Genomic DNA, 15900 nt, shown 5'->3' with positions numbered 1-15900 from the left:
AAAAGTCACAAAAAGTCAGGTCAGATGAAAAGAACAGTGATTTTTGACATTTAGAGTACACAATCTTTTTTTAAATTCATTTCTATACTGTTCTCACCTTCTATTTCCCTACTCTCCCTTTGGCAGTGTATCACAAATGTTTTGTTATTCATACCTGAGTATGGGGAAACAGGTTCTGTGACAATGCTCTTAAAATACCTGCAGAAGGTCGGTACCTTAACCTCTTAGATCTATCTTTGGGGCATAATGACATTAAGCAATCTGCTTCCTCATTACACTCATCAGAAAACATACATTTAATCCTAGTCAGTCAAAATAAACTAAAAAGGAAGCAAATCAGCACTGTATTTTAGATAGCATTAATGTCTCTTCAACAAGTAAAAAGAAAATAATGAATATATCTCACAAGTTTTTCCAATCTAATACCCTCATAAACAAATAGAGTATGAAAGGAAAAGGGTAAAACACTAACGGAAGAAATTGTGTGCTCATTTGATTGACTGAGACAAGTATATTTGAAACCTTACCCATATCTGCAGTGAGGTAAAAATAATAAAAAAAAAGCAACATTTTTGCTGGACTGTAAACATTTTCACTTGAGAAATCCCTGCAGGCCTTGAAAGATGCTTATTCATTCAACTTGCCATAAACTGTAGGACTAACATAGCAGGCAGGCAGCACGCAGAGATGTTTAATACTTCCCTTCGAACTACCCATATTCCCACAAGAAGCCCTCTACTTTAACGCAAATCATTAACCTTGCCAACTTCCAATTTGCCCCTATGCTCTCCACTGTTGGTTAGACTTTTTGATAAAGATGAAGAATGGCAATTTATTAAGCTACAGCTTCTTCAGTACATCCAGCTCAGCTTTTCTCTTGAGCACAAGAAAGAAACTGAGACAATCTTGCAGGCTGATGATCCTCTTAGCAATGTAAGATTAGCAGCATACACGAGGAGATATGACAAACATATACCACTGGCAGACTTCCTTCAGCTAAACCAAATCCTCAGGATTTTGGCTTATTTCTTTAACCACTGTTTATCATTTAAATTCAGTCCCAGAATGAAAGATGAAAAATGAAAGCCTAGAAATGAGTTCTAGTTAAAGAAGTGAGTGCTAAGCCTTTCAAAATGAACAGAAATAAGCCTTCACTGTGTGCCAACTGGCTGGAGCACAAGTGACTACAAAGAGAAAAGACAGCTTCCCTAAAATCACTTTTCTCACAGTTACACTTTCAAACCTGCTTTTTACTGGAAATGCAGAAACCACAGGAATAGAACAAAGAACAAATTAGTAGTGAAAACAAATAGAAAAGAAAAACAAGAAGCAAATCTCACACAAAGTCCAATATACCTATTCAGAAGGTTGTTTTTTTTTTTTTTTTTTTTTTTAACCTTAGCAGCGCAGATCAAGTCATGCTATGAAGTAACTGCATAGCCTAAGTATCAGTTTCGTTATTATAGGTATTTTTGTTTTATATCAGTTGTTTTGAGGCTACATTGAGTCTTTTTCTCCCTCATTCATGTATCTTACTGTGCACATATATATAAATATTATTCATCAGTAGCTGGTTTTGGCCAACATTTCTTGTGTTATTTAGTTAAGTTGCATTATGTACTATAAATGTAATAAAATATTTAGTGGAAAAAAGGCTCCATGGCAAAACTATTATTAGTTTGCTATCTTTTATCTCAACAGTTAAGGCCTCCCTTTAGAGTGGCAGCATAATCAGAAACATAGACTTGATTAAATTTGCTTTTTTTCCCCTCCAAACTCCATAGAAATGGTACACACCAGTGCTATGGAAAGAATGTGCATAGTGCTCTGACAGCATTCATTTTGTGAATATCTTCTTAATGGTGGCCTATCACCTGTTTCACAACCTGTGGGGGCTACAGTAAAAATTAAAAGAGCCAGAATGTATTGGTATTACATAGTTTCCTTGAAAAAAGGATGCCATTTCCTGGGCCTGAAACAGAATATACACTGCAGAAAAAAAAATAATAATTGCAATGAAAAAAAAACAGGAAATACATACAGCGCAATCCTAATTCACAAGGAAGAAGGATTGCTAATACAGGTGAATGAATTTATATTGCTGTTAAAATAACAATACTGAGATCAAAGTCCACCTATCTAACTAGCCAATATGATAATGAATGATTTTTTTTTTTAAATCAAAAGAAGCCATATGTTTTTGCCTTAACTAAAGAATGAAAAAGAAAACATGATTAAAAATAAGGAGGAAGAAAACATTTCAATAAATGAAGACACTCTTCCAAGTCTTTACTTGCTCTTTATTAATACAATATGTACATTCTACACAGTTTATGGGCTCCTAGGCTTGTATTCATCAGTATGGTTAGCATTCTGGAATAAAAGCAGATCAGCACAGTGCTGAATTAGGTGCACAGTATTTACTGTCAAATTGTACCAAGAAAGTTTTAAAATACACTAAAAGACAATAGCATAGATAAAAACAATTGCAATGTGTCAAGTTACAATTTCATTAAAAAAAAAAAAAAAAAAAAAAAAAGCACAACCTTGTGTTTTAAACCTCCCTTTAACAACTTATTTTTAACTAAAATGAAGGTTGAGCAATATTAGGTTTTCACTAATCAAAGACCGTAATTCTGGTTATACACTTACAGCTGCCAAATTTCAGTGGGCATGAATGAGCATCCATAGGGAAGTCTTCCAAGTGCATTGGACATTCGGCTTGGACTGTAAGCCTAAAAGGCAAAAAGACCACTATGCATTTAAGTCAGTTAGCAGGACAAGAAAATCAATTCCACAAAAATGAACAGTTCATATATATACATACATATTTAGGAGATGAAACTGAAATGTTATATTAAACTAATTTAAATTTAGATCAGCTCTTGCTTCCTCCCTTGTATGTGTTCCTTTGGAAAGCACTGACATACTACATCAAAAAATTAAAAGAGACAACCTCAAAACTATGAGGACAGGACATTTAAATGAAAATACAAATTATGTAACTGAAGGTTTTTAAGAACTGTCATTTTCTTCTCATAATATTCTAAGGTACATATGTGATTATATGGCTCTGAAAATCTCATTACAAAACCACATAAAATGCAGTTGACTTAGCAAAAGACTGTGTGCCACATTTCTTTTATCCTTTTTTAAGAGTCTGAATGTGAAAATGTAGGGGAAAAAAGTGTACTGTTTTAAAAAGCTGCTGCTATTCATCCTGTTACTTGTAATTAGCATTTGTGTTTGTTTATAGGCATGACAACGTGTTAACAGTGCTCATCTGTTGTTACAAGATGTTACGTTTGCTCATCTGGTGATAAACTCCCAGTAATATTGTATTAAATATGTGGATTAATACAGTAAAACAACTTCAAACAGCTCAAACAAGTTTTGACATTTTTATTTTCCACTATTTTTAGCTCAGTGAGTTAACTCAGCTTTAATTAATCAAAATTCTGCTTCTCCTTCCTATCTTGTAGGTTCCCTTTGGGTTGAAATTTTTCCTGCTCTTTATGTTGCTCTTCATCCATCCATCCATCCATCCTCAAATATCAACTACATTTTCCTGCACTCCCAATGGTTCACGGTCATTGTATCCCCAATCAGATTTTCCAGTTTTTCCAACATGAACTTAAAACAAATAGAAAGTGTTCAGTGATTCTACTTGGCTTGATCTACTTTCTTGTTATTAAAGAGAAGAATGGTTTCAAACACTGCTGTTTACTTTCATAGAATGTAACTAGAGTATATTCTGAAGGAAGTGAATTTTAGTCATTTCGTAGAGAAACAATTAGAAATATTTGAGATCAATTGTATAAATGGAGGTCACAGTTTACTTCTTGAATACCATATAGTATGATTAGCAGCCTACCCTTCAACATTCACTACAAGGGCTTATTGGTTATGCCTATACATACATACCATTTATAACACTTATAAATTATTTTTCTGACCAAATGTACTACATTTTACCAGCCAAGTGCTAGTCATTTCCAGAAGCAAAAATGAAAACTTTAAATAAAATCCTGTCATTAGATATATTAAAAAATAGTTATTGAAGTGTAAAGTACATTTTCTGCATAGTTCTTGTTAGGAAGAATTTAAGGACACAATGCAGAGTGATAGGGAAGAGACAAATTCACTTTTCTTTTAATTTTTTTTTATTTTTTTTTTTAAATGTCACTTTAGGAAGTGACTGGAAATCCTCAGATTTTTCCCCACAGGAATTTGGTAGGGCTTATCCATGAAGATAATGAGGCCAATAATCCAGCCAGAATACCTCTGCACCAATGCGCAAGCATAGGAAATAAGCAGAAAGAAATGGAAACCATGGAGCAGTTAGAAAACTATGACCTAACTGATATCACAGAAACCTGGCAGGACAAATCTCACAACTGGAATACTATAATTACAGGCTTTAATTATGAGTTTTAAAATACACTAAAATATACAACAGAATAGATAAAAATCAGTCGCAATGCATCAAGTTACAATTAAAAAAAAATTTTTTTAAATGGGCTGCAATATTTCAGAAGATGTAGGCAGGGCAACTGGGGATGAGGAGTTGTTTTTTGTGTTAAGGAGTGGATAGATTCCAAAGATATGTCTCTGAAAAAGAGCCATGACTATATTGAGAGCTTGTGGATTAAAATTCAGGATAAGACCAATTAAGGATGTCTGGTGGTCAGGATCTACTAAAGGCTGCCTGGCCTGTTTAGCCTGTTTTACGAAGCCTTCTTGCTTCAGTTTGACCTCACTGGGGACTTCCAGTACCTGAAGAGAGTTTATTGAAAAGCATAGTATCAACTTTCTCCGTGGTTGGATAGTGATAGGACAAGGAAGAACTTTACAAGAACGAGATTTAAACTAAAAGTGAGGAGATTTAGGATGCAGGCTAGGAAGACATTATTTACTGAGAAAGTGATAAGGTACCCGTACAGGCTGCTCAGAGATGTTAAATGTCCCCTCCCTGGAAATTTCTGAAGCCAGGTTGGATGGAGGGGTGGGGCAGCCTGATCTAGTGTTTGGCAACCCAATCCACGGCAGGAGGGCTGGAGCAAGGTGACCTTTGAGGTTCCTTCCATCCTAAGACGTTCTGTGATTATGATTTATTTTCTTGTTTCCAGTGATCTCAGTAATAAATCTGCCTAATGATTCAAGCGGTCTACTGTTGTGTGCTGCAACAGACCAAAGTTATATGCTAGTCTAATTGTTCTGAGACAGAGCATAAACGCTTGAGTATCCTTAGTAGTTCTAAAACAATTCCCAACTACAGGCTTTAAAGTGTTTTATGCAGACTGTATCTTTTAATATGTTACGTGTTCGTGAGAACTGAGGAACACATAGAAAACACTGATCTATTTGAATAGATTTGTAACAGAATCAGAGAAGAAGTTCTCTTGGTGTTGGGTTACAAACTAAAAGAAATAAGAATCTTCATGGAGCCTTACATAATTGATAACTGGAAAAATTGCATCAAGAAATAGCATGAGCAGAGAAAAAATAAAAATACATACCTCATGGTGTACAAAAGAGTTCCATCATCTTGGATTCGTAGAAGCTTGTTAGGCATTGTCATGTTATGAGCAACCGACTTCTTCCCATTGTGAAAAAACGTATCTGGGGTCCAGATTTTGCTGGCCATTAAATTGTTCAATCGAAGAATATTCATTGGGCCCTTAAATTTTAACCGCTCATCTTTCCATCTCTGACGGAAGAAGACATCTATTGTGTATTCCTATAATGGAATAAAGATGTGTGGTTTTTTTGTTTTTTTTTTTAACTATGAAAAATTAATCTGCATTTGAGAAACAAGTCAGAGAAACACTGGTTGTAAAATTCCTTCAGCAAAATTTTGTCAAGGCAGAGTAAATATCACAAAATTTGATGGCTGTGTCAAACCTTTTCAGTACTTAGATTTCTGTACGTGAAACATATAGCACACATGACAAAGGTAATTTCAATTAAATTAATTTAAAATAAGAAATAAAAAATAGGAGAATATGATGTTCATGCAGCAGATGCACCTGCAGGAGAGTGATGGAGCATTTTAAGTGCATGGAAAATACCAAAAAATGAAAGGAAGAAAAGCAAGGTTATTAACGTATGGCACAATATATGCCAGTAGATTGATATAAAGAACAGTGTTCCAAAAAGAGAAGCAAGGTCTGTAAATGTGTACATTTTATTAGCAAAAGTACACATAAGGAGCAAATGAATTACAGGTGGCCTACACTCTGTCTGCTTAACTCTAGTGCCTAATCTTGAGAAGGAAAGAGAAAAGGATGCAAGCAAAACAGACTGGTGACCCGGATCAAATGATTGCACTTAGGTAGTCCATTTGCTGTTTTTTCTTGCTCTTCTAAAGAAAAGAGCAAAAGACACCACACTGATGATATAGGTTCACAAACTTTAAATTGGAACTGTAAATGGCTTTGTTTGCTAGTGTCAGCACAGCATATAAATTGGAATTCAAAGATCTTAAGCTTTGTTGAAGTTTAACTGTGTTCTGGGTTCTGGCAAGTGTCACTTTGGAACAATTTCAATTTTATTGGACAAGTGCAAAACGGACACATTTTCAAAACATGATTATATTCCAACAGCCTGTACCACTGCAATGAGTCACAAGTTCTGACAAATTTTTATCAATATCAAATTTTCAAGTTACTTCAAAGCAGAAGTCTTCAAGGAACTTATCAAGTTCATACCACCTTTTTCTGTCTCCCTTGTGTGCTGATTAACAAAGCTTAAGTTCTTTCTCAATCAATCATATTGTTTTGCAAACAAGTGCTAAGCAGAGAGCAAGAAGCAAAAGCTTTTCTCATCTTTTCCTCTGTGAGCCCAGAAACAAGGACTTTTTCCAAGACAGGGACAGAATCTAAGAAAAGCACATGGAATAAAGGAAGTTCAGCTATCTGAAAGATCATAGCAAGGGAAGGAGAGAAAGTAATTGTAGTTAAAAAAAACTGTATTAGGTTCATGGAAAGATCCTTTGAGAACGATATAATGGGATGCTTATAAAGTCACCTGAAAAAACTCTCAAACAATTTATATCTATATCTAGAGGCCTTCCATTACTGTAATACAATTTTGCGTTTTTCTAATTCAAATTGTTACTCAGATATTAAACAAACCTAACACCACAATACACCAAAAATAATTTCTTTGTATTAACATAAATGGCAGTTGTTGTCTACACTAGTATTCTAGTAAACATATTGTAAACAGGTACTACTTCATGACAAATAATTTCCTTCTCCACTGTATACCACATTTAATTGTCCTGTACTATTTGCTAATTTGTTGTTTTATTTGCTAACAATCCTGTGACCTGAAATCCCATTTACAGATTCCAAATAATCTAACAGTTCAATTACATATCAAGGAAAGTTACTAATCATCTGAAATCTTGGAGGATAAGGAGCAGCAGAAACTGCATACTTGAAGCAACAGACAATATATGGAATCTGGCTAGAAATCTGTTATTTCAAGTAAAAAAAAAAAAATTGCCCTAAAATCTTCCTTATCATATCTATCTGAGAGGCTTTACCAGTGAAATCATTGCTATGCATGAGAAGATTGATGTTGGAGGTATACAGAAGAGGAAAGAAGAGCCTGAGGGAGCAAAGCTTTGAAATTCCACTAAAATTCAAGAGAATTGAGTAATAAGTCCTAAAAGATCCTTTGAAAAATAGCCCCTGCACATAAATGTTTAGAATATAAATTTTTATAATGTCTCCAATAAAGAATTTTAAAGGTTACACTTCCTCACTGTCTTCCACCATATATAAAAAGAATTACTCAAAGATAAAAAAGCAGACATGAAATGCCACTAAATCAAAACAGCAACATTTCAAGAAAGCACATCTGTATAGCCATAGCTTAGAAAGCAGAACAAACAGGAGAAAATATGTTCTGTGGCCTTGGAAGATTCCAGTTATAAATCCTAACTCATCTACAGGTAATTCTGCTCTCTGAGAATTTTTCTTCTTATCCATGGTGGAAAACATTATTTGACAGAACCTGTGTTGTTCTGAGAAGATGGAAAAAGAGTTATCCAGTGTTTTGTATGAATCATCAAAAACATCAGCAATAAAATCTCATTTTTCTTTCTATAGATCTCAATGCATTTTGTAAAGAAAGTTGCAAATAGGAAGAAAAATCGAGGCAATGAAATGAAATTAAATGGTCCCTGTCCATTTACACTACGATTACAAAAAACAAAACACATACATTTCGCATCCTAGCGCTATATTGACTGATCCCTATTCTGTTCTACTTATCTCATGAATACCTCTATAATAATTACCACGCAAAAAAAAAAAAAACGGGGGGGGGGGGAAACAACAAAACTCGTAAATATTTTGAATCTAATCAATATAAATATCAATATTTACCAAAAGATACATACTTAAAGGTTTTCTAACCCTTTCCTGTCCCACTTATGTATCTCTTTTTGGTAAATGCTGCATTGAGCAACATTTGAAACTGCATGGTTTTTTCGTAGTTCTTTTTCATTTTAACCCATAACAGCCCTGTTAAAAACATAAGTGATGTCCTAACTGACATTGCATTTCAAAGATACCTATATTCATTTTTAAATAAGTTTAAATACTGTCTGCCAGATATATACAACCTTTAATACTATTTATAGTGTCATATTTCTAGGGAATTGTAGCACGATCTTCCTCAATTTGAAGAACTCAATTCATGCCTTTGATTTCTGCTCTGTCGGCCAACTACAGTCTTTTTTGTCTAAGCATTTAAACTAAATGAAGTATTAGAAATTCTGTGGAGAAAAAAAAAAAAAACAAAAAACTTTTAACCAGTTTAAATCATAACACTGAGGAAAGATAATGTCTTCCTCTTCAAATCCATTTGTGAAAACATGCTTCTCTGAACAGCTTGCTCTCAATTTCCATAGACCTGATACAGAACAAACTCTGAGTATAAAATAAGCATTGTGGAGGGATAAGACTAATGGGAAAGATACAGATTGAGATAACTTGAAGTCTGCAACTTATTATTCACAGTACTGAAAATACAAAGATTTCATATTACTCTATTTTTGTTGTTCAGATATGGAGAAAGGGCAACCCTGAAACACAATGAATGCCTGGTGCCAGGGGCAGAAATTCAAACTGGAGTTACACTAGGAACTAATATCACTAGCTGGGCACAGTATCAGACAAATAAATCTCCAATACTGGTCTACTCAACAAAATACTGCACAAGAAAACAGTCTTTCCCAGTTGGAAAAGGTAGAAATTATGCAAGCCATCATGTGAGATATCCTCCTCAAAATTACCTATGGCTTTAACTTGCAAAGGCCACAGTCTTCGTCTATAATAAAAAGGAATAGAGCTATCCATTTACTGATTAATTAAAAGACAAATTAGAGGCGCTTGATAGCATAGAAAACCAAAGGTATTTCCTGTTTTGGCCTTTCATTTAGTCTTTTTTTTTTTTTTTTTCTCTCCTTCTGGTACTGAACTAAAGTATCTACAGTAAAAATGATTTCAATATTTTTTTTTAAACCTTTGGGAAAATATTTCACTTAGAAACAGCTAAAACTTCAAGTTCTATAGAAAAAAGATCTGAAAAACAAAACAGAATAAGGAAATCAGGAAAATGTGGTCTGGAGTTCAACCACCTCTCTGAAGTACTGTCCTCAATAGTAGTGAAATGTTATAACAAACCTGGTCATTTCTGGCTTTGATCTTCAGCTTTCATTAAAATTTATGTGCTGACTATAATTGAAAAGCAAAAAACATCCACTGAAATTTTAATTGCAAGCTGACAACACTACATTTTGTACTCAATATAACCATCTCTTTGAATGGAGTGAAAACTGAACAAAAATTATGAAGTGAAAAACTAGATGTCTATCAGCAAGACATTTAGGAAAAAAAATTGTGTAGAAATACTTAATGATCTTCGTGGGTCCCTTCCAACTTAGGATATTCTATGAAAAAGGGAAAAATACAGACATAACTGCAATAAATAAAGCTTTCCTAATACAACAAAATGCTGAGGTTAAAAATTGAAATATAGTACTGTAAGAAAGCCTGTTAATTTTAACACTCAGACAAAACTGACTTAGGTCCTGTCTACTAACTCTGTACCATAGAAGTAGGAAAGACAGTTCCCAGCGACAATTAGAAAGGCTGCTATGAAACAGTACTTTAAAAAAAGTTCACACAGCATTCTGCAAATCTCACATAAAGACTCTCAGTGGCTGTATGCTCTCATACAGCAAGTATGGTTTGAGGAGCAAACATTTTAATTTATATTTTATTCTCTCAAAGAGATCAGCACTTGTATGGCTATATTGGAAATTTTAGAAGCTAAAATTTGAGGTGAGTCTGGAAGGAAAGTAATTCTAAGAAAAAGCTGTAGAAGTAATATGATTGCAGTGCTAAAGTCATAGCTATAAAGCTATGCCAATCTACCAGATTGGATCTAAAATTATTTACTAAGTTCGGGGAAAAAAAAGAGAAACTATTAGTTTTAATTGCTTAAATTATTAACATTTTGTCATCCTGAAAACCATATTCCAACTAAAATTACCCTTCAGTTCAGAATTTTCAAAAATGAAAGATTTTAATTTAATTGTAGATGCTTTAATTAGCCACTTCAATCATAATTTAACCTTAGAACTCTTAGAAAATTCAGAGAAGCTTTGTTTTTTATATGTTTATTTTTTTGTGTGTGTTTTTATATAATGCAGCTTTCCTTCTCTCAGGCTAATGTCAAAGTAAATTTATAACACTGATCTGGTTGGAAGCCTATAAGACATAGCATCATAATTCTGAAATATTTTAGAGAAATAACAGCTCAAGACGATAGAACAGTGAAAATTAAACTTGCTAAATCATGCTTAATTTCTTTGCCTTCCTTAATTCCCTTTAGTCCTCAAAATGAAGTCAAAAATTCCTGATGTATATTGAAATTTTCTTCAATATTACATACTGTAATTAATATACGATCGCATTTTTTCTAATACAGTTATTGTAGTTACAACCATATATTAGCTGTAGCAGCTAATTTGAAGTGCAGTTTGCAAAAGAGTCCTGGCCAAGACTCAACAGATTTGGCAGCTGAGTAGCTTGGGGAGAACAGAATGTAGCATATTTTTTCCCCCCTTTAGACAACATGTTAACCCATGATGAGGATCTTTTTTTCCTTTTTTTTTTTTTCTCTCCAAACCTCTAAACGCATTTGCTGAATAATCTCAGCTTCAGACTTTACCTCCTGAATTTATCAACCACAACATCAGCTAGTCTAAAAACAGTCAGAGGTCAAATTTATCTAGACTTAACTACTTTATGGACTGGAAAAATACAGATAATTTGAATGAAATCCTACTTATTTTTCCATTGAACAATTTAGGAGGAAGCCTTAAAAATTAAAATAGCATTCCCAACATTTACAGAAGAAAAATATCTATAATGTTAACTACTATAGAGAACATTTATCAATTCAGTAAAGCAATATTTAAATGAAAGAGTAATCATTGTACCAACATTACCTTCACATCTGACAGCATGTAATAGCTTGGAAGTTATTATTTCAAAACTTGACTGCCCACACATTTCAAAGTGGTTTAATGATTATCAACTTAACAAGTTAAACTAACCCTGAAACTTTTAGTAGTAGATATTAAACTGCTTTTACTTACCTATCAACAAGAAAGGCAAGAGCAGATAAGTGAACTTTCTGTTAACACTGTCCCTCCCTTCTTTCCTATGAGAGGTGTTATATTCATGAAGATCTTCCTCACTAGTGCAACACATTCTCCTAATCTATGACTTGCAGTGAGTTACAACAAACCCCTTGCCTCAGAGCCTTTTCTCTATTGCTGTTTTCACGAGAAATCTTGATCCAGAGAAATATTTTGACAGTTTATTCCTTTATAATTTCATAAACTTCATTTCATTGGCCCTGCTGACACTGCTAGACCTAAATGACTATGAAAAGCCTAAATACTCAACAAAAAATAATACACACTTGGTTTGAGGCTGTTGAGTTCAGGAACACAAGTTTATCTGGCTTAGTATTCGCATGTATTGTCATCACAAATTTCTGCTTAAATTCTGGATTCATGAAGTGAAACACTGATAACTAAATTTATATGAATTCCACTGTTTTGGTTGATTTTTTTCATACCACTAGGTTACTAATGTTGCAGATCAGATCTGTAAAACTGAGCTGATGAGCCAACTTTCAAGCATTATTTTGAGAAAACTTATTACAAACTATCTTCAGTCGGGTCATACAGTAAGCGTACAGTTTAGTTTCATCCAAGAGGAATTTATTTCAACTGCATCGAGATTGTCCCAGAACATGAACCAAAGTACAGCCAATTAGAAAATTCATTGATCCAAAACTAAATAGTTAATAACAATGTATCATATAAGGCCTATAAACCAAGTTTCAGCTTTAGAACTTCTGGAATCTGGCACTTCTGGGCTTCAGAAAAATTATTCCCAATTTGCCCACAATTAGTGAAAGTCAAATATAAGTTTGAAAGCAATTTTATAGTATATTTAATTTTACCACGGATACAAAAGATTCAGAAACTCACCATGTCTGTGTCTGAAACAGGTCCAAAACTGGTGACATATATGTTGGTGAAGACTTCAGTAATACTATCTAATATAAAAAGAAAAAACAATTCAATCACTTTTAATCTATAGTAATTCAAACTCTCTATACAAAATTTTCAGACATTTTGAGAAAGTTTCTGTCCTTATTTTCTTCTTTTAGCCAGTATCTTGTGACAAACACTGGGGGTCTCTACCCCATGAAGTTATACTGCAGTTACAAAGAGGTTATAAGAGAAGAATTCGTACACCAGAGCAGTATATTTCAATGAAATTGAAATATAAGCTATCAGAAACCACACACATTTCTCATTTTTCTAGCAGCAAAAGTAACTACACTGTCTTGGACTTAAGAAGGTAGTACAGTTCTAAACAAAGCGCCTTTGTTGCAAAGGTATTATCTCTCTCGTTGCATATCATTCATATTAAAGTCTTCCTGATTCAAAGTTGTTTTCTTCGTCCTGAACAGTCTTTTCAAAGCTAAAGTGTAAAACTCAGCAGTGTCCTACATTTTAATTGGGTACATGTTTAACTGGTATGTTTTAACATAATAATTATTTCCCTTGATACATTATGCTCCTCAGACATTGTTATGATGCTCTAAATACTATAAATAAATAAGTGTGCTTCCCAATCATTGGAGCCAGACAGCCATGAAATCAAAATATTAAATATTGTACTGCAGGGAAAAAATAATTGCTGAGCTTTCTGTCTTCAGTTTTCAATTAGACTCAAAATTGAATGGTATTCACTAAGAGGGACAGCACACACTTGCAGGAAGTTTCTCACAGCCATTGCCAGCTACTGTCTGTATTCAAGAGGGTCAAGACAAGAAATTCTCTGCCTTAAAGCCAGTTACTAGTTGGATAAGGAATATTCAAATTCATTTGGACTTTGACAAATTCGCAAATGAGAATTTCCCATTCCTAAAAACAATGTAGCTGCCTATTATCTGATCTTGCTATTTTTTCTTTTCCTTCCCCAAATAACCTATCTTGCAGGATCCCTTCTGCTTTTTAAGCATATAAATAAAGACTGACTCTTACCGTGTATAATTCACACACTCTGAAAGTTCAAAATGCACAATTCTCCTTCACACCTGCAAGATGCCTACTTGTGTGACGGAGACCTCAGTAACACCATACATGGCATCCATACAGAAACTGAGTTGATTTCTACTCCAAAAAACTTAAAAAATAATTTGAAGTCAATGAACAACAGGAAGTGCTGGGTCTGCACTGTTTTTAATATTCAACAAGGATAAGGAAAATATCTGAAATATAATAGCAAAACCACAGGTTTAGTTCAGAAGACTAGTGACCATATGATGCCAGTGGGACAGTCTCCAGAAAAAGGATCATTCTCTCCAAATGGTTACTTGGCACAGGCAGACAAAATAGAAAAGTGACAAGATAAACTACTCTTCAGGGGGTAAACCAGTGCTGCAGACACTAGCTGTGAAATTTGGCCTGTACTGTAATGACAACACTATCCTAATTACAGTTCCACGAAAAACACTTATGTTACAAATATATCATCAACAATCAAGTATCCCAGCAGTAAATAACCAAAACTAAATTCAATTACGCTCATAAAGTAGTAAGGAACTTTACCAAAGGCTTTAAATGCATTTGGCAAATCTGAATCTGCCTCCCTCCCTGAAAAAGAGTTATGGCTGGAAGCATGGTCCTCTCGCAATCCTGCTCTAATGCAAGATGTTGTTGCTTGCATCTGGCATATTATGTCTTTACAATTGGTATATAGTATATTAAAGGACATAGGATCTTCATGTTGGCCCTGCATTTTAAGTTTTAATTAAAAAACAATAAAACACCAACATTCCATATTCTCACACATAACACACATTACTTCTAAACACTTCTGGATCGATCCTCCCATCAGAATTAGGCAAAGACAACAGAGTTAAGAACAAACAAATTGACTGCAGTTGTTGAATTGCTATTACAACAGCCTGCAGACTCCTCTCGTTGGTATGCATTAACCACTTTAAATCAGGGATCTTAACTATCTTTGGATTCAAGGACGTATGACTGGGAGAGTGGAAGAGAAATGGATTGGGGGAAAGAGGAGACATTATCCAGAGATTCTTAGTTATAAGAACTTCATTTGGAGTTATCATAATTAAGATAAGCACTTCAATGCATATAAAAAGAACTGGGGCAAATTCATCCATGATAGCCTCATAAATTAGAATTAATGCAAATTAATCATAGCCGTTTTTCCTTTCCCCAATAACTGCCTTAAGTCAGCATAGCTCCAGGTAGTGGTGACAGCAATAAGTTCTAGTGCAACCAAACGTTCTCCCCTGAAGTGAGTATTTATCCTAACTGCAGGTACTTCACCAGGCCACCTTCTGTCAGGGGCAAGAGAAGCTGAGAAATTAGAACAGGTGGGAAGATGGAAAACAAAGTATATAAAGAAAACAGAATAAAGGAAGGCACAAGAAAAGAAAGGACTAAAGAACAGAAAAGAACTGGCTGATTTTTATTTCTTCCTTTTCTCTCTCTTCAGATTCTGCATATTTCATGTTTCTATTCATATCTTCCACATACAAGGAAACTGTTTCTTAAAGATGGAATAAACAGAAGTATAACTATTAATGAATAACTCCATTTATGATCTGTTAATATTAGCAATCTGAGCCTTGTTTCTTCATTGTTAGTTTCCTTACTGTTACAATAGATTCATTTGAATTATAAACACAAGCTCATTGTTTCATAATCATTCTCTTTGAAGAAAAAAGTGAATCCTTTTCTGCAACAGATATTCTAGATTTCACTTTGAAAAAAAATGAAGTCTGTACTAAAGCATACCATTTGTCACATCAGTAACTTACTGAAAATAATTCCCAGAAAGAAAGCACTGTTTCAAAAGAACTTAAGGTTGAGAATTCATCCAGTAGGCAACACAGCTACAGGCTTTTTATAACTCCTATTCTGTTAAGAACAATTAAAGTCATCACAGTCCCTAGTGATCAAACAGTTCTGGATCAAGATTATTTCTACAAAAGTCAAAGGAATGTACTAAGCTAACAATCATTCAGTGCAACATGCATTTGTGAACAAGTCTATTTTTGCGAGAAAAATTAAGGACAAGCTCTGTTCACAATAATTTTTTTCTTTAATCGATATGTTAACACATCAGTAAAAGCTTGGTTTCCAAGAGCTTGTAAATCGATGGAACCTTAGTGCTTTTGAAAAACAGCCCAGCTTTTGAAGACAAACTTTTTTCGGAAGAAGGGGTGGATAACTCATTTATACTTGTGATCTCT

The 15900-nt window shown here is 34.0% G+C and overlaps 1 protein-coding gene across 3 annotated transcripts in view; it reads right to left on the bottom strand.

Moving 5' to 3' along the window:
• Positions 1 to 15900, bottom strand: part of GABRA2 (gamma-aminobutyric acid type A receptor subunit alpha2) — a 51648-nt gene that overhangs the window by 14772 nt on the left and 20976 nt on the right. For all 3 annotated transcript variants that reach the window (XM_042871690.1, XM_042871689.1, XM_042871688.1), the window contains 3 exons: positions 12590 to 12657; positions 5520 to 5740; positions 2653 to 2735 (listed from right to left, as the gene is read on the bottom strand). In XM_042871690.1, the coding sequence (XP_042727624.1) occupies positions 2653 to 2735; positions 5520 to 5740; positions 12590 to 12657 (372 nt within the window). The remainder of the gene's footprint in view (positions 1 to 2652; positions 2736 to 5519; positions 5741 to 12589; positions 12658 to 15900) is intronic.

This window comes from Lagopus leucura, unplaced genomic scaffold (genome assembly GCF_019238085.1).
Source record: "Lagopus leucura isolate 7727_CA_CO unplaced genomic scaffold, USGS_WTPT01 Super-Scaffold_100004, whole genome shotgun sequence".
Taxonomy (NCBI): domain Eukaryota; kingdom Metazoa; phylum Chordata; class Aves; order Galliformes; family Phasianidae; genus Lagopus; species Lagopus leucura.
This window is presented reverse-complemented; position numbering and strand designations above follow the sequence as displayed.